At 36.6% G+C, this 27768-nt stretch overlaps 1 protein-coding gene across 1 annotated transcript; it reads left to right on the plus strand.

Moving 5' to 3' along the window:
* The first annotated feature begins 1438 nt into the window (after positions 1-1438).
* slc6a2 (solute carrier family 6 member 2) lies at positions 1439-27768 on the plus strand. Its single transcript, XM_007552198.2, has 15 exons — positions 1439-2216; positions 2588-3046; positions 4380-4511; positions 5540-5774; positions 11079-11217; positions 11720-11854; positions 12430-12533; positions 14594-14718; positions 14815-14927; positions 16917-17045; positions 17850-17949; positions 18245-18345; positions 23348-23515; positions 24844-24915; positions 25965-27768. The coding sequence occupies exons 2-15, from the start codon at positions 2749-2751 to the stop codon at positions 25986-25988; spliced, it is 1875 nt and encodes a 624-aa protein (XP_007552260.1). The 5' UTR covers positions 1439-2216; positions 2588-2748; the 3' UTR covers positions 25989-27768.

Consider the following 27768-nt stretch of genomic DNA (forward strand, 5'->3'; position numbering starts at 1 on the left):
TTCAAATATTCTCTATCAGATTTAAGAGAATACTCTGAGCTACTCCAAAATATTGACATTACTTTTAGTCAGAAGAAACATGATGGCATGATTTTGTTGAATCTAATTCTACCAGGATTGTTAACCACACATCTCCACCATATCCACCTCCTCCACAACACCCTCCATTTTCACAAAATTCCTCACAGAAATAAAACCATGGATGCATCTGTATTTTCTTTTACTCAACAACTAATATTTGGACCTAAAATTCTCATTGCATTTCCTGCCTCCCACTGAACCAGTTCTTCTAGAAGACGTCTTCATGAAAGACATCTTCATGAAACACATCAGCAAATATCTCTAAACTTATCTTCAACCATCTGAAAATATTGCTAGTCTTTGCTCTTCTCTTCCCTTTGCTGCCACTGGAACTTTAATCCACATTTTCCCAACTGCAGTTTTTTATAGCTTATCTTTTGTTGCTTATTATGCTTTAGGACATCTAACTCAGGCAGAGTTCTTCTCGCCCTCTCTTACAATAAAGATTGCACGATCCTTTCTGTTAGAAACCTTCACTGACATTCCATCGCTCAACACATTCAATCTAAACTGCATAACCTGGCTCCTCCTATCTGAAAAAACTTCTTCACCGCTATATTTTATCGCGCTGCCTGCGGTCAACACTAGTCTCCTACAATTGCCACAGAAGATGAATCTCAGACCCTGGGGAAGTGAGTCCTTGTGTAGCTTTTTCCGTTCCTCTTGAAACACCTTTCCACAAACAATCAGACACTGCTCGTATTTAATCTTTTTTTCTTTTAATTTGAGTATTTTGGAACATAACATATCTGTGTGTAGCTAAGATGGGAATTCTGCAAATCACTACAACACTAAAATGTGTTAATAATGAGGCACAACAATAAAGACAAGGGGAATCTTTGAATGTGACCCCAAGCAAATGCTCAGGTTAAATCCTTGTAGGGTCGTCGTGTGGCTTTGTCATCTTTCATTAAAATCTCATTTGGAGGTCAACATGTCAAAGCTCAGACCTTCACAGAGAAACAAAGAAACATCTTCCCAAGAACTATTTATAAGCAACTCAAGGGGTGAAACGTCATCAAGGTAAAAGGTGAATAATGCCATGATTTTCTTTTGTGCAGAGCTCCCCTTTGATGTAGCACGAAAAAGGTAAAGAGTCATGGGTCCAGCTCCTACCTGCAGGGTCAGTTCTCTGTGTGTCATTTGTAATAAAAATGTGAACTGTGCAGTGTTTGTCAAGATGTTACTGTTTAAATGTGAAGAATCAATTTGTTGAATAAAACAACATTAACACAACTTTTTGTTAGTGTGAGGAAGTTGTAATGTTTAATGTGAGGTAAAAAGAAAGAAACGCAAATTCAAGAGAAAGCATCAGTAACACCATTGTCATGCCTTTTTGCCTGGTCCTGTGCTTTGACCGCGCTGTGGTTGTTCAGTCTCCACAAACAAAACGCCAAAAAAAACCCAGCCCTATTAGGGCTTTATAAAACAAGCACTGGAAAGCAAACAGGACATTCATTGACTTTAATGGGATGAACTGATCAACCATATCTAATAGAAATCATTGCCCCTGGCCAAAGCTGCTGTGGGATTAAATTACACGTGGGACACAAAGCTTTTACTGCTTCTTAGAAAACAGTAATTCAATATGTCTAGAGAAGAGAAGAAACAGATAAGTCCAAATTAAAACATTAAAAAAGTTTCCCTGCATGTTAAATTCAAGTGCTTATTGGAACCGTAGGAGAAGGTGAACTTATATTGCACACCAAAAATGTCAAAACTCTAAAATCACACATAGACAGAAATACATCATCTTACATTTTTGCTCTAATGTAAAACTCCAAAAAGTCTTTGAAGTGGAAGTTTTTATTCATATTTTTTCCCACTTGAAAACAAAGTAAAGTTAGCCTCAAATGCTTCTTTTAAACCGCCTGGATCATGCGCAGTCGTAAGCTGAAAGTTTATTACTTGGCGGTCATGCAACACTAACATTCAACAGAAGAAACGAAAATCTCCAATTATAAAATATCACGTGGAAGAGAGAGAGAAAACAGATTTCAAAGCTCGCATTTTTTTTTATCGTCTCAGCTTGAGAAGGCGAGTCTCAAAGTTCCTTCAGAATGGGCAGTCTTCCCTCAGACGCATCCGGAGCGCAGCAGCATCGGGTCATGGAGAGGTGTCCTTAGTTTTATCAAGTACGGGATAGCAGCTGAAGAGCTGTCTTTGCACTGCTTTAGTAACTTGACTCATATTATGATATCCTTTTATCTTGGACTTAATTTCGATGAGATATGCCTCAATCTTGCGTAATGTCCTCAGCACGTTTGGTGACGTACTGGTGTAGAATACCCTTGACACTTTGTATTGCTGTGAATTTGAGATAATAGTTCATCTTAATGTTGTACTTGTAGCAGAAGCACATGGACATCAGGTCTGTCTGCTGTAGACATGGTTATGCCACTTATCCCCCTGTTGAGGCTCTAAACCGTGATTTCCTAGATGCGTAAACTTTACGCACGAATCCCTAACCTTTCCAAACTCTTTCCCCCTTTCTTCTCCTCTCTAGCCGATGAACACGGAGGTGTCACCTGTAGTTACGGTGGGGAACAGTCCCTTGTTGCTGTTTTTGCAAAGCGCATCAACTCAGAAAGCCAGCTCTACCAGGACCCACAGGGAGCTCTGAGACCATCGCACTGGCGAGGGCTTCGTACATTCATCGCGGAGAAGATGAACATCCAGATCCTGCCAGAGCACAAACTGTCATCGGTCGCACCGCTGAAACAGTGCGATGTGGAGAAAAAAGAGGTAGAACTGATACTGGTCAAGGACCAGAATGGTGTCCAGTACACCAGCTCCTCCATTATTTCCACCCCTGGGAACCGCGTAGGTTTGCCCGGAGCGTCTCCTGAGGGCGACCGAGAAACTTGGGGCAAGAAAATAGACTTTCTCTTGTCCGTTATTGGCTTCGCTGTGGACTTGGCCAATGTTTGGAGATTTCCATACTTGTGCTACAAAAACGGAGGAGGTGAGTGAGCAATGTGTTTCGTCACTAATGTGCGTAAAATAGCTAAAAAAAAAAGCAAAAGAAAGCAGTAAGCTCTTAGGCTTAAAATAAATGCTAATGCTGCGAAAATATAATAGAGAAGATTTTTGTGTTTCTGTACTGATATTGTCTGTTTAAATACACATATTATTATTATTATTATTATTATTATTATTATTATTATTATTATTATTATTATTATTATCATTTGCAANTTATTATTATTATTATTATTGTTGTTGTTGTTGTTGTTTTATTATTATCATCATTTGCAACATTTACAATTCGTGGATTCATTAGAAGGCTAAAACATGTTTGTGATTTTGATGTTCAAAGTTAATCATTTTGTTTCTAATTTTAGCGCCTTTAATCTCCGATAATAGTCCCAGGAGTATAAACCGGGAGGCGGGTTTTTGCTTTCATGATCGAGGAAATGCCCCATTTTAAATTTCCTCATGCGCAAAGTGAAGTGTATAATTTGACTGTGTCTGATAGCATTTTTAAACAACTACCAAGATCATCAAGCAAAATGTCAGGTGTGCTGTTACAGGTTGTTGGACATGTATTATTATGATTTCTTTTTAGTTCATTTGCATGAATCTGAAATTATTCTGCAGACAGCAGTCTATTTAGTTGTTTGGTTTTTTTTGCGCTTTGAAATGCCTCAATCGGTGATGTTTAAGGTCATCCTCTGATATTTGAACCTTGAATGTAAGTGGTGTTTGGCTCATGACAACTGATTGAAAAAAAAAACAAAAAAACAATTGAATGCTGAATCTGCAGTGTGGTGAGAGGGAAAAGAATAAGTTTGTGTAGCTAAACCAACAAAGCATTGCTTAAAATAGTGCTGCTTTTTTTTAATCTCCCGTGTCAATGACAACGGAGGGCTCACTGGAAGCTGTGCCCTGTCCTCTGTTTGTTTTTATATTCTATTCAAATGTAAAAATAAAATCAACATGTTCTTACTCTGCACCCTCAGTGGTCCAACCCCAGCATGGAACTGTCAATCAGACTGGCCTTTGGCGAATATTTATTCATTACTGGAGATAATGTGTCACCTGTGATGGACAGTGTCAAGAGCAATTCAATTATCAAAGCTGGTTTCCTACGTTGGGGTGGATGTGCCTCTGAAGCACAGCATGAAAATAGCTTTGATCCTTCCCACTATTTTTCTAAGAATGTCAAGCCCCCTGGCCACCCTGTTTCCCTTCTTAATCCATAACACTGCACTTGTCAACATTTTCCTATCACAAAAAGTCAAACTCAAGGAAAAATGAAGAAAAGCACTTGGTTTTGATGATTTGTGTCTTTTCAGGTGCCTTTTTAATCCCATATACTCTTTTCCTGGTCATTGCTGGGATGCCACTGTTCTACATGGAACTTGCCTTGGGCCAATACAACAGGGAGGGAGCAGCTACAGTTTGGAAAATATGCCCAATCTTTAAAGGTACTTTTGGTTTAACATACACAGACTTACAGGACTCACATTCAGATTCAAACACACACGACGTATCAACTTCAGTCTCTTTGTAACCTTTTAAACTTACAGATCAGCATGTTCTTTTCTTATCGGCCTCTCATGTGTCCTTGCCCTTTAATTTTATCGTTTTGTTCTTCTCCTTTGCCCCCCTCAAAGGTAGAAAAGAGTCCCTTGTAACTAAAACCTGTCACAGCAGGTCATTCATTCGCTCTCATTGAACTCGCAACATTCTGGCTCCTTGCTACATTTTGTTTCACTTAAGTGAGGGAATGGAAATTGTCCTGCATACCAGCACTAGCAATCACTGTGGAAAAATATAGAAAATGAGTCATTGTCTGTGATTTTTACTCAGACACATTAACTGTCTATAAATCACATATGAAATCTAACTGAGCATTAACATTGTGGCACATTTTTGAGAAATTTACCTACAAAAGGAGATTTGATGCATTAAGAAGGAGATCTAAAAAGTAGATTTTCAGGCGCTTTCAGATGAGTTGGTGCTTTTGTTGGCTTCAGCAACAAGGTGGGAGGGTTTGTTATTTTCCTGAACAGAATGAGCAGGTGAAGGGTTTATGAGGCTCCTCTGTTTCATGTGAAGACGTCACATTCCAGTGGAGATAGAATAACACAACACAGGCCTCATGTTTTCCCCTAAAAGAGCTCAAAATGATGAACAGTTACTATTGTAGATGGCACTAATTTAGGTTCTGAGTTTTCAATAGCTAAGGGCGGTTTTACATCCACCTGCTCTAATTGATACTAAGGCCAGACAAAAAACTTCAAATTTAAACCAGACAATAAATGATTGTCACTAATGAATGTGTATGTTGAGACTTATTTGCATATGGACACAATAATCTGCAAAGGGAGTTTTTTACATATCTGTACTTTCCACCTTACCTGTTAAACAGTTACAAATGTGCGTGATTTGATTAGTGTAAATATGTGACATTATATTTTTCTTGTTTTATAACTATTCCTGTTTCTGTCAGGTGTGGGCTACACTGTGATTGTCATAGCCTTGTATGTTGGCTTTTACTACAACGTCATCATTGCCTGGTCACTCCACTACCTGTTCTCCTCCATGACACGTGAGCTCCCATGGCTCAAATGTCACAATGCCTGGAACAGCGCAAACTGCACTGACCCTGAACACATCAATGGGTCTGTCCTCGGCAATGGCACCTATGCCAAGTACAAGATCACCCCAGCAGCTGAGTACTACGAGTAAGTGAAATCTTTCCACTATAATTATACAGTATTATCACAAAATGTGACTTATTGTGGAGCCCACATTTATTAGGATGCCTGGCCACGATGTGTAAAGGAATCCTAATATAATGTCATCTGTTATTGCAGCAACAGGAAGTCACACTGTACATGTTTTTAATAAGAGGAGTAGGAAGCCTCCTTAATATTTTTGTTGTAGTGGTGATATAACCAGAGCCATCAGAATGAACTGGTGCTTACCTCCAGCAGTCACTGGGAGTCACCCAGATGGGACAAACAGCTCTGCACATACACACTCACACCTAAAGGCAATTTAAAGTGGTTAATTAAGCGAAGATGCATATTTTTAGATTGCAAGATAAAATCCACCCAAAGTGATCCCACGCATGTACAAGGATAAAAAAACAAACTGGTTTTCTATATTCAAGGCAACAATGGTAATGACTACACCGCCCTGTAAGCCCATACATAGATAGGTAACGTATCACAACCTGCAATGGAATATTTTTTATTATCTGTGTCTGCATTATACCAACATCCAAACCCATGTAAAACAGCTCCTGTCAGTATGAAATGGGCAACCGGTCAGTGCAATGTGAGTTTACAACCTAAAACTGTCTAGCTGTAAGTGTTTGCGCTACAAAAAGTGTATACATAAAAAGTTCAAATGCTCTCTTTGAAGTGCTGGAAACGAGTCCCATCTGTTTATACTTCAAAGACAGCCAGTTCTTCCTCAGCTTCTGTGAAGACTGCATAGCTCAAAGGAAGTCTGTGAGATGACTTGGACTTGGACAATACAATGGACACATGCAAGGTTTGAAGTGTAGAAAACATAGAACACTATGAGGGCCAATAAGTGACGGATTAATAAGGACCTGATCCCATTCCGTTGAGCAACACGTCCCGGCTTTTGGTGTTTGTTTAAACTGTATCCCTGGATAATATTCCATCTTCCACGAAACTCCAAACCTGATCTATTGGAGGTATGTAAACACTTTTATTAACCACGTGGATTCAATGCTCACATGGAAGGTACACGGTTCAAAAAAATGATGGGATTACAGACAGACACAAAACATGGTCCATAAAACCCAAACTGAAAATATATCTTTTCGTTTTGTTTTCACGCTGTATTTACATTAAAGGACAGGAACATGTGCAGACTGAAAACAATAAGGCACTTTGAGACAGATCTTCCATGGGGCTAGCGACTGTAGGGGATAATAAATCCTCCTGCTTGCAGCTTTGAGAACAGGAGCAAAGCCAAAGCACAGCGTGAGGGAGGACAACTGAGTCAACAATTCAGTTGCTTCACATCTCGCACTCCTCTGCATCCACCGACATTCATGAGCTTAGTTTGTAGGCTAGCCATCATGCAGCAAACCTGATTTGTAAAACAAACTTTCAAATGAAACATTCCTTCATGCTGACGTCACACCTAATCTTACACTTTTATTTTGAGGGGAGTTTAGGCTTTCCAGCTGGGCTTCTTAATACATATAAAACACACCTACAAAGTTTATGGTCTATCTGACTTATTTCCTTAGTCAAAATGCACTACAGAAGGCTGTTAATGTCAAGAAAAAAAACACTATCTGAAATCATAAGAGTATTTTAACAAAAAGAGGATAGTCCTTTATGACATCTAAGTAAACATGGATGATGAACTTTAGTATATAGAATAAATTAATATTTGAAACTTGAAAGTCAAAAGGTTTTGAGTTTCAACCAATGCTCCTAAGAACTGTTGTAAACAGCATAATGGAGAGGCATTGTTGAGACGAAGTGTTAAAGGCAGAGTGTTGGAAAGAGCAGGAGCTCCTTAAAGAGACAGAGGCCAATTTCTAGGCATCAGATACAGCTGTGATGCAAAGTCAAAAGTCTTAAGTTATTTTTTTAAAAAAAAAAAAAGGTTAAAAACAAAAATGCAAGGGAAAAAAATAAAAAGCAAAGGAAAACCCCAAAAAAGCAAATTTCCAAAAGAACGCCCCCCCAAACATATGATTCTCTTGAAAGTAATGCAATACAAACTAATTTATGTAAAGCATAGCGATTCTCTTTCGTTGTAGTCGGCAGCAGCCACATCTGGTTTAAAGCTGTGGAAACAACACTCTATAAATCAATATTATTGTAATTTTGAAAGTGTAATAACAGAGATACATTGGTTTTGAAAATCTGTTTTCTAAAACACCAAGGACAAAATCTTTTGTAATGAGTGAAATGTAGCTGATTGAAACAAGACCGCCCAGCTGCCTCATGATGTTTAGTTTTTGTTATTTAAGACCTGACAGCACGCAACTCAAACACACCAAGATCAACAAATGGTAGCAGCGGGTGTTAGGATGGCAGGGCAACCAGCTTCCTGAGTGATGATAAGACTAAATATGTTTAGAGTAACAGGGCCAAAGGGAACTGTGCTGATGTTACAGTCTGCATTTACTAGAAGTACATTATCAATGCAATCAGATGGGTGAGAGGCCTTTGGGGCATTGCAACACAACTCTAACACAAATCCCTCAGATCAGAGCACAATATACATTTTTTTAACACATAAACTGATGTCTTCATGCTGCTTTCTGCCTCCCAGGACCATAAATCTTTAAATGTATAATTTCCCATAAAAAAAAAGAAAGAAAAAATGCTGAAGTTTTTCACAGATCCTTTCTTTCGGACTTAATAAAAAAAATTGTAATGATAACTTTTTATAGTAATGTAACATGTTTGATTTTTGACATGTTTGAAGGATTCTCCCAAAGATTTAAAATTTGTGTAGAAGTCTCCTATATTTATCAATAATTAATTCCATTTTGGCCACAATTTAAGACATGATTATGTATTTCTTTATCCCTTAATTTAATTTAATTATTCTTTTGTGTGTCCTTATCAGTTAATTCAAAGGCCCATCTCACTTGCCACAAGAACAATCATTCAATCAGACAATCAAGTTTATGAATATAGCAGCTTTCAGCAACAAGGCAGTTCAAAGTGCTTTACATAATAGTACGAAAATAAAAACTGATGACAACATATGGTCACTAATTGAAAATACAGTAACAGGCATTACACTTTGTTGAGTGCCATCATCAAAATCAATACACATCAAATATGTTGGTCAATATTCCATTTAAGGAGGACCAGTGTTTACCACTCCACTATGCGCAGTCAGAATTATGGAGGATTGCAGCAAAAGTTACATTTTTAGGTCTCCAATCGTCCATAACAACTATTTAACCAGGAGACTTAAATTCCAATCCTTAAAGGGCACTTTTCCTGAAACTTTTAGAAATTTCCCTGGTTCAATGTGCCCAAATGAAATCCTCCTCCAACAGAGTCCTGCTAATGACCTAATTATTAACTTCAGGTGTGTTGAGATGGAAACATATCCAAAAGTTGCAGGAAAAGGTTCTTTTAGGATTGGAGTCTTATTGTTTGTGAGTGACTGAAGAAAAGCCCTCTCTGTTCTTTTCTCACAAATGTGGAATTCGAGAAACACCACTGGGACTTTCATATGGGACCAACATTGAGTTCTTTGGCATCATACTCTTCATCTGGGTATGGTGTAAAAGATTTGAACAAGTACTTCGTGTGCTCTCTTCAATATGGTGGAAAATAGCCTGCTTCTCTTCCAAAGGGTCAGTTGATGGTATCTTGAACTCTTTATTATAGCAGCTAATTTCATGTAAGTCTCTGATCGACCCTGCTACGAAACTGAAGATTGGTGATACTTGGCTGTTTTGATTGGTATGTGGTGAGATCCCAGGTGACACCTAGAATCTGTGCTCTACACTCTTCTTCAAAATGTCCTTGTGTAATATATTCTTACCAACAGCTCCAAAATTGTAGGATCTAAATGAAAAAGCTTGAATTAAAAAAGTGAAGTTGAAATAAAGGATCCCCTCTTTTTATAAAGCAAAAATCAACAGCAATGTTATATTCACCTTATTAAAAACTATGAATTACCCAAAAAAAAGACAGCCTAAAACCAATGTATCTATGTTTTTTCACTTGCCTGAAAAATTATCAGCTAAGGCAGTTGACGGAGCCTTCCTTTAAAAGAACATACATGTATGATGTAAAAACAAAGAAGTGATGATCAGAAGGCTGTATAAAGATTTTATCCTGTGGCATTCTTAAAAACTGTAGAATAACAGTTTATGAAGATAAGATTAGAGCTCATACTGCTTTCTGGAGTATTCCTTGCTTATTTAAATTCACACAGGAACTAAAGATATCAGTAAATTTGGAAGTCCATTTTGAGCTGACAGCTTGACAGAAGAAAACATTCAATATTAGCAATTTAATCTTGACAGTTTTGATCTACTTATGTGAACCTGCAAGGTGTTGAAACAAAAGTAGTTAATTTTCTGTGAAAATCAATGATCATATTTTTTTTTTTGCCTTTGTACACAGTGTCAACAAGCTTGAGATAAATTTTATTTCAATACTGAATATCAACGAAGTGGAGTTATTAAATGTGTCTCATCCAGCGTATTGTCCATGGTACATTAAGATGAAGTGAAATCAACAGGTTGGATATGTTAGCCGAGGGTGGAGTGCTATCACCCCTGCTCTTTTCCTCCCATCTTAACCTCTGATAGCTATTTAAAACTTGTTTTAAAACTCCCTTGGCGGCCCAATAGACTGGGTGGTTCAGTTTAACAAAAAGACATGTCAACATATATCAAAGAATCATAGATCAACAACAGCTAAATCTTAAACGACTGAGTTTTAGTCTGCAGACACAGAAAATCTGTTCAACTAAAAGTTCTTGCAACTTATTTTGAGCATTGCATTTAAGCATTTGAATACACCTGCTTCAAAAAGTGTGCTTGGCTTTAATTGGGTTTATTACTTTTTGTTGTGCAACATACCACATAAGGATTTTTAGTAACAAACTAGTCATTGTAAATAGCTATGACTTTGATTGCAACGATGACAGCAGTTTTAGGTGTGTGTATGTCAGTATGATAGTCAGCTAGATTCTACAAACTGAGATTTAAGATTGCAGCTAAGATACTTAGAAACCCTAACGCTATCCCTGTAAGTAAGTTCCATTCCACGTTAATAGACAACTTAAATTAAGAATCTTGTTGTGAAAAAAACAGTTGCTTTTTTTCTTTTTCAAGTTCAGAAAATATTTTGGGTGCAATAATCCATAAAAAAAATGTAAGTGCACCTTTTGAGTCTTGTCCAGATTACTGAATCAAAAACTAACATTATCTATAAATAAGGGTATGCCAAAACTAACAATGGCTTCTGGGTATCATGACATTTGGATTTGGATTTGTCTCTCCTATGCAGACGGGGTGTGTTGCATCTCCATGAAAGTAAAGGTATTCAGGACCTGGGCTTGCCTCGGTGGGAGTTAACGCTGTGCTTGGTTGTGGTTGTATTTATCCTCTACTTCAGCTTGTGGAAAGGTGTCAAGTCTTCAGGGAAGGTATGGGCCACCTGTACTTATTTTTTGACATATTATTCATAAGCTAACTGTTGACAGTTAGAAGCATATGGTATGGTAGTGACCAATACTGTCATTACTCCACTGAATTATAAATCTGATATTCACAGCATCATCAGAGAGTTTATGTCTTGCAGTAAACTCTGTGCTTGATCATCTGGACAAACAGCTGTCAGGTGCTGACCAACCGTTATCTCCAACTGGAACTTTGCTTATAAAAAAAAAGAGTTTTCTTTGAGCAAGACAGCCCACTGTCAATGTTTTATTTATTTATTTTTTAACAAACATGGAATTTAAGCGAGCATAAAAGTGATATTACAATTATTGCTGTTGTGTGTTAAGGTTCTAAGATACCTACATTTTTTTTTTATTTGAGAAAAAAGAACAGTCTTTCTGTATTTATTTGACAAACGTTGGATTATTTTGGGGAGTACGATGGTGATTTGGATAACCAATGTTCTATTTGTTCTGTGCATATTTTCAGGTCGTGTACATCACAGCGACTATGCCGTACATTGTCCTGTTTGTGTTGCTCATCAGAGGCATAACTCTACCAGGGTCCATGGAGGGGATCAAAGCTTACCTCAACATTGATTTCAACCGACTAAACAACCTAGAGGTCAGAGAGAGAGGTTACAAACTTATGAGTCCTGCCACACTTGTAGAAAGTGGCAAACAAAAAGATAAAATCAAAGTTTCATTTTTGAGCAGACTTTTTTAATGTTAGCTTTAACATTTCTTGTCTTATTATTGAATGCATGATTTTATTTTAATTGAACTCTGCTATCTTATGTAATATTGTTTCTCTAACACTACTCACTACTAGGCAGACAATTGGTTTCCCCACACTTAAAAGCTAGACTCATTTGGTTCTGCAGTTATTAAATGCAGGTAAGGAGGAAAGGGAACATTCCACCAACTGGGTATACGAATATTTAAAAGGGTTAAGAAAATTAGGTTTTTGCCGTACGAACACTGTGAATGTTATCTTTAAACATAGTTAGTATGAAAGCCAGAATAAGCAGTTTTTCTTTGTGAAACAAGAGGATATAATCCAATTTTATCCTGGATACAAGTGAGGAAGGAAAACAAGAAATTAACTATCTAAAATACATATCATTGAAAAATAAATAACATTCATTCTAACTACTTGTGTATTCATAATGAACAATAACTGCCTTATTTAACCTATAGGTGTGGATCGATGCTGCTACACAAATATTCTACTCACTGGGAGCAGGCTTTGGTGTCCTCATTGCGTTTTCCAGCTATAACAAGTTTAACAACAACTGCTACAGGTAAGGAGGCTCACAGTGAGTTTCTGATAATCCCAAACAAGCCCACAGCAACATCCTGCTGTTTCTAAGCAGCATTGCTTTCCATATTGCAACTAGACAACAAGACATAGATGATGCTAATCTGTCCAGCTTACTTGAGTGTCCTAGTGTTTGAGGACAGATAAAGTACAGACCAGGAAGGGTTGCCAGATAATAGCCAAAGGCTGCATGTTTTGTTGATTTTTCTCAGAGAGCTGCTGTTCTTCAGATCACAGCAGACAAAAGGTTTTGAGCTTATCTTTTCCTACATTAACAGTCCATAAGTGTGCTGTTCAGGATAGCAAGTAAGTCTTGCTAGAGGTTGAGAGCATGTAAACAAAAACAAATGAACACGATTTAACTAATTGAAAAGGAAAAGACCGGATTAACAATAAAAAGCAAGTACAGAAAACAAGTTAACTACTACTAAACTACATAAATTGTTTCTGACTTCTACTACGACTACTAAAATTTATGATAGTAATGTTTTTTTTTGTATTGCTTTGTGTTATTTTATGCTTACACATTTGGCAAACCCTTAAATTCAAATCAGCTTGTAAATGAGGATATAACAATGCAGTCAACATCAAAGCTAACAATAAACTCACAGCAGACAAAAGGGTTTGAGCTTGTCTTTTCCTGCATTAACAGTCCATAAGTGTGCTGTTCACTCGTCAGATTATGTTAAGGGTGACAGGGTAGAAACAGAGTGCAGGCACAGACAGAAGTGTGGAAAAAACTCTTTGTTAGACGGAGAATATCCAAATGTGTATGTCTGCGTTACATTGTATCAGTCCCTCCAAACAAAACTGAAACTGTTTTGTTTTTATGAGCTGAGCTAAGGTCTCTTAATAAGCACTGTTTGAAGTTTAGAAGATGGCATAAGGCTGGAAGGCTTGAAGGAAGCTGTGTTTCAATTAATCAACTGTTTTGACACTACAGATTTTTGTTGAAATGCCTTAGAAAGTTATTATTTTGGTTGTCTAGCTGAGTATAAACAAACTTTGGGTTCAAACAAGGCAGTTCAAGACATCTGAGAAATTGGTACTGAGTGAGACAGACAAACCAGACCCTTGTAGAGAAAGATCAGGCTAACAATTAAGGGGACTACTCTTCTTTTTTTCATTTTGCATCGAACAGACATAAGCATTTTCACAAATCCTTGGTTTAACACCTAGGATATCAGGAATATGTCCGCAATTTGAATTTGGTGGTTAAAATACTTTTTCTGTTGACAGAGTAACAAACAAATATAATATTTTCATTTCAAAATGCTAAAACTAAGTCCCTGTAAAAACACAGGACTGCTTTGGCTCATCAACGTCATGTTCAAATTCCTCACATTCTGACATTGTTATGTTGTTAACCTCAATGATAAAACTTTTTTAAACATGTTTTTAAATGTAGTTTTTCATGTTTCCCCCCATTTATCTAAAATAAAGTAACTGACATATTTTGAAGGCCAGTCAGAGTCATGCGCCTTTTCTTCTTATCTACTAAAGATTTGCCTGATTCTTTTCATGCACTTGTCTAATGACCTGAATAAGCAGACAGGACAGTGGTGTTCAGTGAAAACATCTTTAAATTGTTCACAGCCCATAAAAATAGGAACAAAAGGAAAGTGAAAGGGAAGTCAAATGGAAGGAAATTGCTCATTCAGAGGCTTCTGCTCCTTAAACCCAGGAGGTGGCTGAGGTCACTGCGACCTTATTCATTCTGTCAGTGGTCACAGAACCGCTCTCTAATTATCCATTAAGCCACCAAATCAGGAGATTTGAAATTTCCTGTTAATCTTCAGTATTTGCCAGAAGATAAAACCATTAAAATTAAACTAAATTTACTTAATTTAAAAGCTGTATTGTATTTAAATTCAACTCAATAATTATACTCAAAGTTAAAGTACACATATAAATTAACATACACAAAAGTCTCCTAATGATCCCTTTACCAGACTGTAGAACTTCAGATATGTGAAAATGTTTAACTATTTATGTTGATAAAATATATTTCTAACTTCTCATCATTGCGTGTTTTTAACCCAGGGATGCTCTCTTGACCAGCACAGTGAATTGCGTCACTAGTTTCTTCTCAGGGTTTGCAATATTCTCTGTTCTTGGATACATGGCCCAAAAGCATAATGTGAGAGTGCAAGATGTAGCAACAGAAGGTAAGAAAAAAATATATGCAATGCTATGATTTACATAACTTCTACATAACAGTTTGAATGTAAATAAAAGTGTTTCATATTATTGGTTGCTTACAGGGGCAGGTTTGGTGTTTATCATCTATCCAGAGGCAATTGCAACACTACCTGGCTCAACATTTTGGGCTATTGTGTTTTTCATCATGCTGCTGACTTTGGGCATTGATAGCTCGGTGAGTAGCCTTACCCACTGTACGCTGGAGGTTAAAACTGTCAAAAAGATGCAGGATGTGAATTATACAGTGACTATTGGAAGGGTTCAGAACTTTAATCCAGGATGTGAAGGCAGATCTATATAAACTGCTGTGTGCTTCATTAAACTGAATGTTTATTTCCAATAATTTGATGTATTTTGCTGTAAAGTTTGCCATTCACCAAGGAGGTAAAGAGGCATAAACTATCCAATAATCGTTGTAGTTGGAGATCACCTACAAACTGCTACACATAAATAACGGCTGCCAGCATGGGGAAAAAAAGAGCAAAACCTTTTACCACATTCAACTAAAATGCTGCCTCATAAACAATAGAAAAGAGGAGATTTCTGTAATGCTTTTGTAATGTCTTTACTTACTGCAACTTGACAGCACTTGTAAGACGGCGTTCAGTTTGAAGATAAATAATATAGAGTTTAATCTCACCAGATCGTATGCTACTTGTCCGACCAGCTTTATGTTTTCCTTTAGAGGGGAAATTTAAGATTTTATTACAACAATAACTTAAGCCATCCTCCCTTTCTTTGCTATGCTGTAAAACACACTGTAGGTCCCTGGAAACATACCTCTTTCAACATTTATGGGAAAACGCAAGCCTCAGATATTTATTCTAAGACACTGTTTCAGAGAAATATGGTGATGACAGATTTCTTGAGGGAAGCCTTATGGGGGGCAGAATTTCAGCTTTCAGTATGGTAATGGCTGGACCTTTGCAGCAAAGCAGCTTTGTTTTCGAAATGGGGAAAAATTCCATTGGCTACATGAGCTAAAACTACAAAGGCATATCAAATGAGACTTGCAGCTGTAATTGCCAAAAACATTGACTTTAAGGGTGAATACAATTAAGTTGTCTGTTTTTCCTTTTTTCTTTTCTTTTTGTATAACATCTACAAAAACATTTCATTCGTGCTGTTTGTTGAAGGAATTCATCCCAGTGCTGTTTTAGTTCCAGGCCAATAGTCAAGAAAAACCAGTGCTATTTAATGTTTTCCTAAGATTTTGGATTTCAGTTATTCAACTCAACATGGTGAATTCATTGCATATTTAGATTACGACACTTTCAGAGTTTTATATTCCTTCGGGGGGGTTTTCAGTTTTTACATTTACACTGTAGCGACAACCAAAACCGTCAGCTATGAGGAAGGGTTATGCAAATAGTAAAAAAATAATTGTTATTGCTTTTCAGTATTGGTGCGAATAATATCAATAAATTAAAAAAAGTCATAAAAACCACAGATCCTGCATATAGAAAATTAAAACTGAAAATAACTAAATCAGACTCTTTACCACAGATTGAGTTTACTTGTAAAAAAATTATATTATACATATTAAACGAACACACATGTTCATCTAACATATTTTTTTTCCTCAAGGAACACTTAAACTTTGGATGATTAGCAAATTAAATTACATCAACAATACCTTGAATGTATTTATTTGATTTTATCGTGTATTTGGAAAGACTTATCTGAAGAAGAACATTTTAATGTGTCACGGCTCAGAGTGATATAATATTGAATCTGCCAAAGCTAATCTAATTTTCAACAGCAACAAACTTTATAGTAATTAGAGTCCAATGTCAAATAAACGTAATATTTTAGGAGAAGCACAAACACCCCTGTAAAGTAAATTTTCACTGTTCTTTTCACATAATCAAATCAAGAGTTTAATCCTAAGACATCTTAATAGATATTAATGTACCATTACTTATTTACTTACTATAATCAGTTCATTAAAGTGTCAGTAACTGAAGCCAAACTGTATTTTTGCACGTTAGAGGTTAGAGCTATGTGTCGGATGGATAGAAACTTGTTTGATTAAAGTGATGATATAATAATGATATAATAATGTTTGGGCTTACAAACCAAATAAAAAGTGAACGTTTCAGTGTATGTAGGCATGTCTGGTTTGGAGACATTTCTGGATTTCATGTCTGTCTGTTTCCTTCAGATGGGCGGCATGGAGGCGGTCATCACAGGCCTGACAGATGACTTCAAGATTCTTAAGAGAAACAGAAAGCTCTTTACATTCGCCACAGCTTTTGGAACCTTCCTTGTTGCCCTGTTTTGCATTACTAATGTCAGTATCAACATTTATGATGCTTTTTAAAGTTTATTTATAAACTCCTCAAAATGTTGCAAAGATTTTATGAAAATTCTTTCATTAATACAAGTCAAGCTTTGCTGACTCATTATGAAAGAGTCTATCTGAACTGCACTGAACTCAATTCTCATGATTTTGCATCTTCATAAGAAAACAGTGAGCAGTGAAAGCAAAAAGCAATGAACTATTGCATCACGATCTGATGACACTGGATTCAATTAAACTGCATCCAGGAAGTCAACAATTAAATTTCCCTTGCATTCCAATTCATTCATTAGCAGCCAGAAAAATAATACAGTTTTGTGGCATGTAAAACTCAAACACAGAAAGACTTGGGAAAGATTTCATGAAGGATTCATGTGGTTTGTTTCTTATATAAATTTAAATGTTAGAAAATGAAAGAACTTTTTTGCTTTCAATTTTTTTTTTTATAGATTAAAGTGTTGAGATGATATCAATAAAACATGAAAAAGCTCGACTGAACATAGAATATATGCACGTTTAGTTTCTGACATTGACTAAAAGGTACGCCGAGGTTTTTAGAGGGATTATGTAAAATTATCATTTTCAAAGACAAACAATTGACGCAAACCATTAAACATCACTATTAACAGAAAAAAGTGCTTGAAATATGTCACCCTGTGTGCAATAAATCTTTATATGAGTTTCACTTTTTTATGTTCAACAGAATAAATAAATTAACTGTGATGATGATCTAATTTGTTAAGATGCACTTTGACACTGAGACTCACACATTTTCTTTTGAATCTTTCTCTGTAGGGTGGGATCTATGTTCTGACATTGTTAGATAAGTATGCAGCAGGGACTGCCATACTTTTTGGTGTGCTGATTGAGGCCATTGGAGTGGCATGGTTTTATGGTAAGTTAGCGTTCACTATAACAGAAAGTCTTAAATTGACTTTCTTTTTTTGGCCTTGTAAACTTAAGACATGGAAATAAAAACAACGTTGTAGGAATCAGCCTGAGAAACATGGGCAATATTATTGTGCTCTTGAGGAAATAATTGAGTAAACAATTTAGATGTTTGTGAATTTCTGTTTCCAGTTAGAAATGAAATGGATTCCCTTGGAACAAAAACACACGTCGAGTCTTTAGCGTGACAACATATTGCTTCACCTCTGCTGAAACCATTTAACCTTTCATGCTCTGTGCAGGTGTGGACCGCTTTAGTGAAGATATTGAGCGAATGATGGGCTTCAAGCCAGGGCTTTACTGGAGGCTGTGCTGGAAATTTGTCAGCCCAGCTTTTCTTCTGGTAAGAAAAATACTGAAAGATCCAACCTTTTTCCCCCAGATTATAATCAACTACATAACTCACTGTGAGAAAATGCGGCCTACATCGGTGGTATTTACTGCCTCATTTTCAGCAGGAAAATTTCATTTAGGATAATTTGACTTATATCTGCATCAGAATAGCCATCTAAAGTAGATTTAAATAATGTATTAAGATTGAGACACAAGTCAAAAGCTCTCACTAAGAATCAAATACAAACCGAAAAGCCTGAGATATGTTGGAAAAAGAGGGACGTGGTTTGAGCCTTAGCTTACAGTCAGTTTTAGCTTTTTTTCTTAAATCTGCATGGGTTGTTGAGGAAGCACATTTCTCTGTCCGTAACAATTCAGCTACAGGCGCAGACAGCCATGGGCTTCCTTTAATACAACTGCTTTCTACACCCTCCTCTGAGTATGTCAACACAAATTCATTTATTTAAAAAAAATTGGTAAAGGAAAAGTAAAAAAAATATATGTGCTGACAAATACACCACATATCTGAATTAATAGGTGTTGTCATTTTATACTCTGATATCGTGAGAAAAAGGACAAACTTAAAATAGACTCATCATTCATCAAAAAACTTACTTATACCATTTAGTACATGGCCTGTAGCAAATGGGCAGAGCACATTTAGGTTTAGCACTTTTCTATTCATACCAACCACTCAGAGCGTTTACATTAAATGTCTAATTTGCCAGTAGCCTAATATACAGAAAAGTAGGGTAACTTGTGACTGACCTGCCTTGTAAAGTGTGAAGTGGCAGGGGGGAAACTTTTTGAGTTTACTTTTTCCTTTTTTCCTACAGAGCCACAGCGGCCCACATGTGCCATATGTGTATATACATAATGAAAAACACATCAAGAGCATGTTTGCAATTTTTCAGTCAGGATGTCTTACTCAGCCCTGTAACTTTCTCCAGACTCGGAATATGGCTATAAAGTCCTAGACAGCTGCTTTGTGTGAATTTCAGGGACCCCAAGAACCTCAAAGCCATCAATACTTAGCAACGTCTATTCTGCTTTCCAGAGTTTTAGGTATTTCTCAGTAGGGGGTTGAAGCCCAAAAATCCCACCCCAAATGGTAGGTTGGGGGACTGTGGCAATAACATAAAAGTCAGTTCCTGCTCTTTTTCATTGTGACAAATAATTAATTTGGTTTGCACTAAGATTTAGCCCAACGGAAACAAAATCTGGACTTTGCCGCTTCTTTTACTGCAGATACTTAACACCATATTATCTCCTGCTCTTAAACTGTACATACACTTGCACTGTTCACATGAAGCCTTGAATGATAGAACATCATGACTTGTTCAAACGTTTGTGTCCAGACACCAAGTTATACATGTAAAATATGTTTAGAAGACACAATTTAAGCTTTCTAAACCTTTTTAAAATGTAAAAAAAAAAAACATCACATAATCACCCACATAAACACAGTGGACTATAGAGACATGCTTGCTAATTACATTTTCTCTTCAAAATGGTTTAAAATCCAGTGGTTAGAAAAAAAGGGAATCTGTCACACTGTTGTACATCAGACTTTTATTTCAATGACTTTTAAAGAAACAATGCCGTTGCAAAATAAGTCTCTCATACCACCATTCAGCCACAAAAGTACCGCAACTCATATACATCATGGATACTTCACATTTGCAATAATGCTACAGAATCCACATCGGGGTGGTCGACATATCACAGCAGTGACCCAATATTAATGTTTCATAATTTATGAAGATGGTGTTTTGACTTCAGGATGTGGGATGTTTGAAATTGACCCTCTTCAATTACTGTTTGATTCATTAAACTCTTGATTGCCTGACCACTTGCGGGCACTGGTAGAGCACCAAGGTTTTGTTTCCAGATGTTCACTTGATCTTAAAAATAAATAAATAAAATGAGACAATAATGTCACAGAAAAGTAACATAACCAATGTTGATGAAGCAGAACGCTGTAAATATAGAATTGGAGACTGCATCAAAACTGACATACATACTTCGAAGACCTGACAGGACTTGATGGCCCATAAAATCTTCCATATTTCCTTACACTCAGATCCATGTAGCATCGATTTTTTTTTTCCTGTCAAAATGCCAGTGTGCATAGCAAGATAGAAAATAGTTTTGTTGCAGCTTTAGCTTGAATTACAGATACAAAAAAATAAACATGTCACAACACTTCAAAAATGTTAAAGCAAACACTGTTCAGGAATTTAAACAAGAATGTCACACCAGGCATCATGGTTAAATTGATATTGCGCAGATATTGCATTGGCACAAACACAATTCCTGTTCTTGCTCATTCAACTGCAGTAAACAACAATAAAAAAAAAGCACTTTTCTAGAGTAACTATTTTCTTTTTTGTCAAAGCACAGGCTTAAGTTGTGGTATGTAAATAAAAAACAATGTTTTAAAATCGACTTTAGCATTCCACTATAGTTTACAACTAACGTTCCCCCTTTCTTTCAGGTTTTTATCCCTAATGTTTGCAGGATGTAAAAAGGGATATAATGTTGATCAAATATCTCATCTATTTTTATGAAGTAATGGATTAAAATGCCAAATGAATTTACACAAAGCTTGTGCATGAGCTGCTTATGTAAAGGTAAAAGTAATTTTATTTACATAGCACATTTTCAGCAACAAGGCAATACAAAGTGCTTTACAGGATTTAAAAGGAAATACAAACAAACTAACAAACAAAAGGAAAGAGCAAAAGAAGAAAAAGCTAATAATGTTGATCCAAAGTAAATAAACTAGATACTCCTATTCAGGGTTGGTAGATAAATATAAGTAAGTATCCGCTGGTCTAATTCCTTTTCTGATTCAGAAGAATAGGAGTCTAAAAAGTAGTTGCTATGGTAGTTTTTCTGGATTCTAAGCTATAATCCCTGTTCTGGGTTGCTAAATCAGTGTAAGTAAGTAAATATCTTCTGGACTTCTGGGATGCTAGATAAGTATATTCTGGACTTTCTAAGCGTGCTCTAAATTTGTAAAAGTAATGAGTACTCCACAGTTTATAAGTAATAATAAAACCTAAATGTTCCTGTTCTGGAATATTTTTTTTCTGGATTCTAATTTCGTTCTAATTCCTTTTCTGGGTTGCAATAATAGGAGTCTCTCTGCATCTAAATAGTGACTACACTACAGTTTTTAAAATATAATCTAAAGAGTGACTAATGAACTAGAGTGTCTGGATTCCAAGTTTGCTCTAATTCCTTTTCTGAGTTGAAAGTGAGTACTCCACAGTTTCTAACAAAAATAAAATAAAAAGAAGAAAGGACACATTAGGGCAAATGGCAACATTCAGACAAAACAAAGGGCAAAACAAAGACATGAGTGACGGCGGTGACATCACAGGGTCATGAAACCACGTTGCTCAGCCTCTCTTCAGAAGTCAGATAAAAATGTTATCAGGGAATTGGGAGTGCTCAGCTCCACAGCTGCATGGATAACAGGAGGAGGTGAGGTGGGAAGGAGCGTTATGTTTACATATATTCAAGGAGATTGGAAACATGCAGCCTTTCCAAGACAACACAGGGAAAGCCAATTCAGATACAGAATGTCTTACGTCAGGTAGATTATAAATTTCAATCTTCCCTAAAGTCTCTCCAATACATCTCAGTTCCCAGTTATCCAAATTAGTTTGGTTGTTCCACTGAGCCGAAACTAGCAACTTCTCCAAGATCGATTCCATCCCGTTAGTGAGTTTTAGAGTCCTCAGCTGGACTGCGAGTCTCAGCAAGACTCACATCCAACTTGCGTCTCTATCCACACCAACAGTCTGAGTGTTCACTAGTTCAGCTAAGTCCGTCACAAATTTGTTGATAATCCAGGTATCCACAAAGTTCAAACAGCAGTGTTACGCCCCCAAGGTCTAGGGTTAACATGAAATGTGTGCAGAGAAACAAGTGGAATGTAAAATGATTTATTACAAAAGAAAGTTCCACAAAACAATACAATTTACCCCAATTAATTCAAAACAAAAGGGATTAACAAACTCAAGAATGTCAGGTGCAAATTAAAGTTACAAAATGTCCAAACAAGTCAATTCAAAGTAAATTCAAAATAACCCAAAAGGGGGAAAAAATAGAACACACAAAGGGAATGCTAAGGGGAGCACCAAGCCTCCCAAACACGAGCTTCTAGCTTGTGAAGTTAAACTAGAGCAAAGTCAAAATTGGTCAACTGAACAAGCAGAAATGAACAAGACTAAATTGTTCAAAAACTAGCCAAAGCAGTTGCAAACACCAAACAAGAGGGCCAACTTCACAAAACCTCTTCCAACTAGCTGCCCCCACTGGAGGAATGGATTCAGGAGTCTTTTATATGGTGCAGGTGGGCCTCATCAACATCTGTTTGGCTTGACAATCCTCTGCTGGTCCAATGGTGTAGCTGCTTTCCTGCAGCCTTCAGGCAGCCAATCAGGAAGATGTGCTCTCACAGTTGATCCTGCATAACAAAAAGAGAGCCTGCACAGCCTCCTAGCAGAAATCCTCTTATCATGAATAAATCTGGGGTGAATCCGGGTGTGTCCCCGCATGACAAGAGGGTTCTCCTATGCCCAGTCTTCTCGTCGAGAAAATTTGATCAATTGCATTGAGAGACTGGTTGACCAGATCCATAATTTGCAGATTTGGAGGATGTGCAAGAAAGGCTCCAAAAATATAGAAAAAGACAGGACTCTCCCTCCTCTCCTCTGCTCCCTCTCTGCCCTGCAGAGAGGAATGCAGAGGAAAATAGCGTCCTCCTTCACCGACAGCAAGAGAGGAAAAGTATTGTGCAGATGAAGGACGACAACATGCATTAAAAAGTACTACAATTTATTTAGGTTTTAGATAATTAGAAAGTTCATACTGTCAATATGAGCAGCCAAGTTCACAAGTATAATTCTTAGAGGCTTTGTAATACATAAATCATTGATATTATTATATTGTCCACCACTTTTGCTTTTCTAAAAACCTTTTTACATTTACTTTTACAGTTTGTTGTCATAGCCAGTACGTTGACGTCAGGAGGTCTGAAATATGATGACTACACCTTCCCTTACTGGGCCAACATTTTGGGCTGGGGAGTAGCCATGTCATCCATGCTGTTTGTTCCCTTTTACGCTATCTACAAATTCTTCAGTGTACCTGGAACTTTGAAAGAGGTTTGTATGTAAGCATATTTATGTAGTGATAATGAGTGAGAATTTACACTAACTAAAGATATTGAGAAAACATATGTAATTGAATACCCAAAACTTAACTCTATGTTTTTTTGATATATGATCGGGGACAGAACCTGACTTAAGCACATGGAAATATACGGTGCATCTCCTCAAAGCACTGAGAGTTTGTGGTCACAATTATCAAGCCAGAGAAGAGCTACTTTTAATCAGTGGCAATCTACTAGTATCATCCGCATTCTGTTGAAGCAGTTACCAAATCCCATCGGTATTTCCATTTGAGTTTTNAGCAAGAGAGGAAAAGTATTGTGCAGATGAAGGACGACAACATGCATTAAAAAGTACTAAGATTTTTTTAGGTTTTAGATAATTAGAAAGTTCATACTGTCAATATGAGCAGCCAAGTTCACAAGTATAATTCTTAGAGGCTTTGTAATACATAAATCATTGATATTATTATATTGTCCACCACTTTTGCTTTTCTAAAAACCTTTTTACATTTGCTTTTACAGTTTGTTGTCATAGCCAGTACGTTGACGTCAGGAGGTCTGAAATATGATGACTACACCTTCCCTTACTGGGCCAACATTTTGGGCTGGGGAGTAGCCATGTCATCCATGCTGTTTGTTCCCTTTTACGCCATCTACAAATTCTTCAGTGTACCTGGAACTTTGAAAGAGGTTTGTATCTAAGCATATTTATGTAGTGATAATGAGTGAGAATTTACACTAACTAAAGATATTGAGAAAACATATGTAATTGAATACTCAAAACTTAACTCTATGTTTTTTTGATATATGATCGGGGACAGAACCTGACTTAAGCACATGGAAATATACGGTGCATCTCCTCAAAGCACTGAGAGTTTGTGGTCACAATTATGAAGCCAGAGAAGAGCTACTTTTAATCAGTGGCAATCTACTAGTATCATCCGCATTCTGTTGAAGCAGTTACCAAATCCCATCGGTATTTCCATTTGAGTTTTTCTATCTATCTATCTATCTATCTATCTATCTATCTATCTATCTATCTAACTTAAAAACAGCAAAACTGCTTACTAGGTTTTGGTTGAATAAATTTTCTAAATTTGTCTCAAAGTTTTATTCCATTTTGGTGCTTTTATTTCTCAAATTCACAATAAATAAATAAATAAATAGAAATATAAGATATATATATCTTGTAAAGAATTTTTTGGTCTGAAAGGTTCCTGCGGTGTAAAAGGTCCAGTATATTTCATTTATTTTTTTTATTTCTCTTAGAGACCTTGTTTTAGGATTCCATATGATGTTTTCTTATCACCTGTTTTGCAGAAAATAGCCTACTGCATCACTCCAGAACATGAACATCACTTGGTAGCCAATGGAAATGTGCGGCAATTCACAGTAAGGGCAACTTCCTTCACTTTCTCCATTATTTTTAGATGTAAAGTAGTCGAAAGCAGCCCTCGAGAGGCCTCCTGTGCTGCAGTAAGAGACCGTTGGAGCAACTATTAGATGTGTAGTGAAGTTTCTCCAACTGTTTTGAGGTTGCACAAAATGTCCATTGTGGGAACATGGTTGTTAATCATAATTTTGACAGCATGCACCAGGCCCCGAGTGCAATTTGGAGGAAATGAGTAGGATCAGTGTTGCCTTACTATGAAGGGTGACAAACACCCGCTTGTGTGGTTTGACATCAGAAAATTTGAGGTGGGATTGGCCACCTTTAAAGCAAACTCGTCATACCCATACTTGATTGGCATTCCCCAAAGTAGCCCTGTTTATTGAGCTATGGGGCCCTGCATCAACACGTGTCAACAAAAAAATCAACCACTCCCAAGAAATTTTTAAAACCGAAAAATCATTCTATGCTCAGACTCTTGTATATCCATATCGCCATGGATTGCATTCCTGGTTCATAGGGGTCCCAGCAGGGAAGAGGTGCACACCCCTCAGAATTATGGGTAGATTTCTTGTTGGGACACGCGAGAGAAGCAAGTTCTCAATGCTCCAATTCAAATAAAAAATAAATAAATAAAGCTGCAATTATTTAAAGGGAAATGTATCATATATAGTAACATGTGATATCACTGTGCTTAGATCACTAAGAAATCACCAAAAAGAAAACCGTATGTGCAGAGTACAAAGAACACTACAGTCAGGTTTTCCTTCTTTCTAAAATTACAAATTGGTGGTGACCTAGTTATGTTCGAACTGTTTTAGAAATCCCAGAGATCATAGGGGAGTCTTAATCTAGTGTGGAGGGGTCTTAGGATTGTTATAATACATTTTGGCAGGAGTCCTTTAAAGATCAACTCTCAACAACAGGGTTACATTCGGAATTACAAAAGCCACAGGTTGCATGTAAACAAGAAAAAAAAAAAAGAAAAGAAAACATAAAACAGCATGACATTATGTCATAAATTCAATAAAATCTTTGTTCTGTTTTCTAGCTCAGACACTGGCTGGCCATTTGATCACAAATACCCAGAACTCCATCATCCATCATTTGGATTTCCTGTGTGCCACCAGTGGTTGGACTAAAACGGGGAGCAGTCGGCTCCAGTATCTATCAGCAGCTTCTTTCTTCTCCCCATGCATTTACCACACAATGCCTTCAAGGGTTTCAAGCACTTTGATTTCAGGGTTAAGCCTGTTAGCATTCTGAAAGATTTCTACCACTACAGGTTTTGAAGTAGGGGTAGCCACTGGGATAATTAACCATTATCAATGTTAAGATTTGATACATAGTCCTAATTAATCATAGCTTTCTCTGCCGTTATGCACAAACTTAAATCTTAGTATTACTTCTCGGAAAGGGCACAAATGACAGTTTGGCATCAAACAATCTAATCATCCCTTTGTATTACTACAAAGGGAGCCATAATTTTCTGTTTGTGTCTGGTTACTCACTACTAATTCACTATAGTAAGAAACATTTTCTTTTTTCCATTCTTTTAGAATAGAGGCTGAACTCTCAGTGCCTTATTAAGTGAGACACTCCATGTTTTCTACAGTCTGTCCACAAACAAAAAGAGTCAACTGTGTTAACTCAGGAACACACAGAAATCATAACAGTTTGTTAGTAGTAACTTCTTGGTTTTGACTTGGCTGTTTGACATTGACATCGAGGAGCTGCATCAAGTTTAACCTAATTAGGAAAGGAAACAAAAACAAGACAGAAAAAATGTATGCGTTAGAGTGAAAAAGGGAATAATAGATGCACCAGACCAAAGACTGTGTGGAACCATTGCAGACTTTAGGGATTATTGGGAACTAAAAACAATCTTAGTACCAAGTCTTTGTCTCGAAGATTAAGCTGGGACTTTGTCAGTGCCTAGCTGATAACTTAGGGTGCAGGAGGAAAATTCACTAAAACAAATGGAATTCCTTTTACTGATAGTTTTGTATTATGAAACTTGGGCTTTTTATTATTCGTTGTCTTTTATGTGCAACTGTAAGGACTATGTGTGACTTAATCTCCAACTGAACAATGAGAGAAAGTAGAAATACAGAGTGTTGAAGAGAAAAAAACAAGAGAGTGCATGTGTATTATGACTGTTGACATTTTTTTACTCTTTAATGGTTTGCTCTGGTGAAGCGTACATAAAATAGAGAACTGAAAACTTAAAAAACGCCGCTCTCTACTATGTATTAGATTTCATGATAATTGCGTAGCAGCAACTTTCATGTTTTTATTTGAAACATATAAACTTTTGTATTTTTCATCACTATTAAAGTGCCAACAACTTATTTTTGAAGTCATATTCTTGTATTGATTTGATTCTTCTGCTTCTTTTTTAACTATGGGAATGAAGTGAAATTTTACGTTGATGAGAAAATATTATAACTAAAAAGGAATTAAGCCACACAAAAAAGCAAATATATGTGGAGTATATGAGAATACATAGATATATAAATATATTCTTTTGTTATATCTAATCTTGTATTTATCAACTTGTTTATAGCAAATTGTGAAAGTAAAGTATTTTAAATGTAACTGTCTATAGTCCTAACATGTTGTTTGATGTATAACTGAGAGGAACTATTTAGAAAAAAAAAAAGATATTCTTCAGTGTACACTGGGCTACTTTGTCTAATGAATGTGATCAAATACACCCTGGATCTCCTGGACCATGTTTACAGAACTGTTGTGTACAATACCTATGTCCGGTTGAACGTGAGTGACAACTGTCTATGAAGAAGTCTAAAGTATTCACAATATAAAAATAAAAAAAAATATTCTACACACTTGAA

The sequence above is a fragment of the Poecilia formosa genome, unplaced genomic scaffold (genome assembly GCF_000485575.1).
Source record: "Poecilia formosa unplaced genomic scaffold, Poecilia_formosa-5.1.2 Scaffold46, whole genome shotgun sequence".
Lineage (NCBI taxonomy): Eukaryota > Metazoa > Chordata > Actinopteri > Cyprinodontiformes > Poeciliidae > Poecilia > Poecilia formosa.

Bases quoted from the DNA above. Each gene is read 5' to 3' on its own strand.
- slc6a2 (XM_007552198.2), top strand. From the start codon at position 2,749: ATGAACATCCAGATCCTGCCAGAGCACAAACTGTCATCGGTCGCACCG. The intron at 18,346-23,347 runs GTAAGAAAAATA...TTACTTTTACAG, and splicing joins TCAGCCCAGCTTTTCTTCTG to TTTGTTGTCATAGCCAGTAC. The intron at 23,516-24,843 runs GTTTGTATGTAA...CCTGTTTTGCAG, and splicing joins TACCTGGAACTTTGAAAGAG to AAAATAGCCTACTGCATCAC.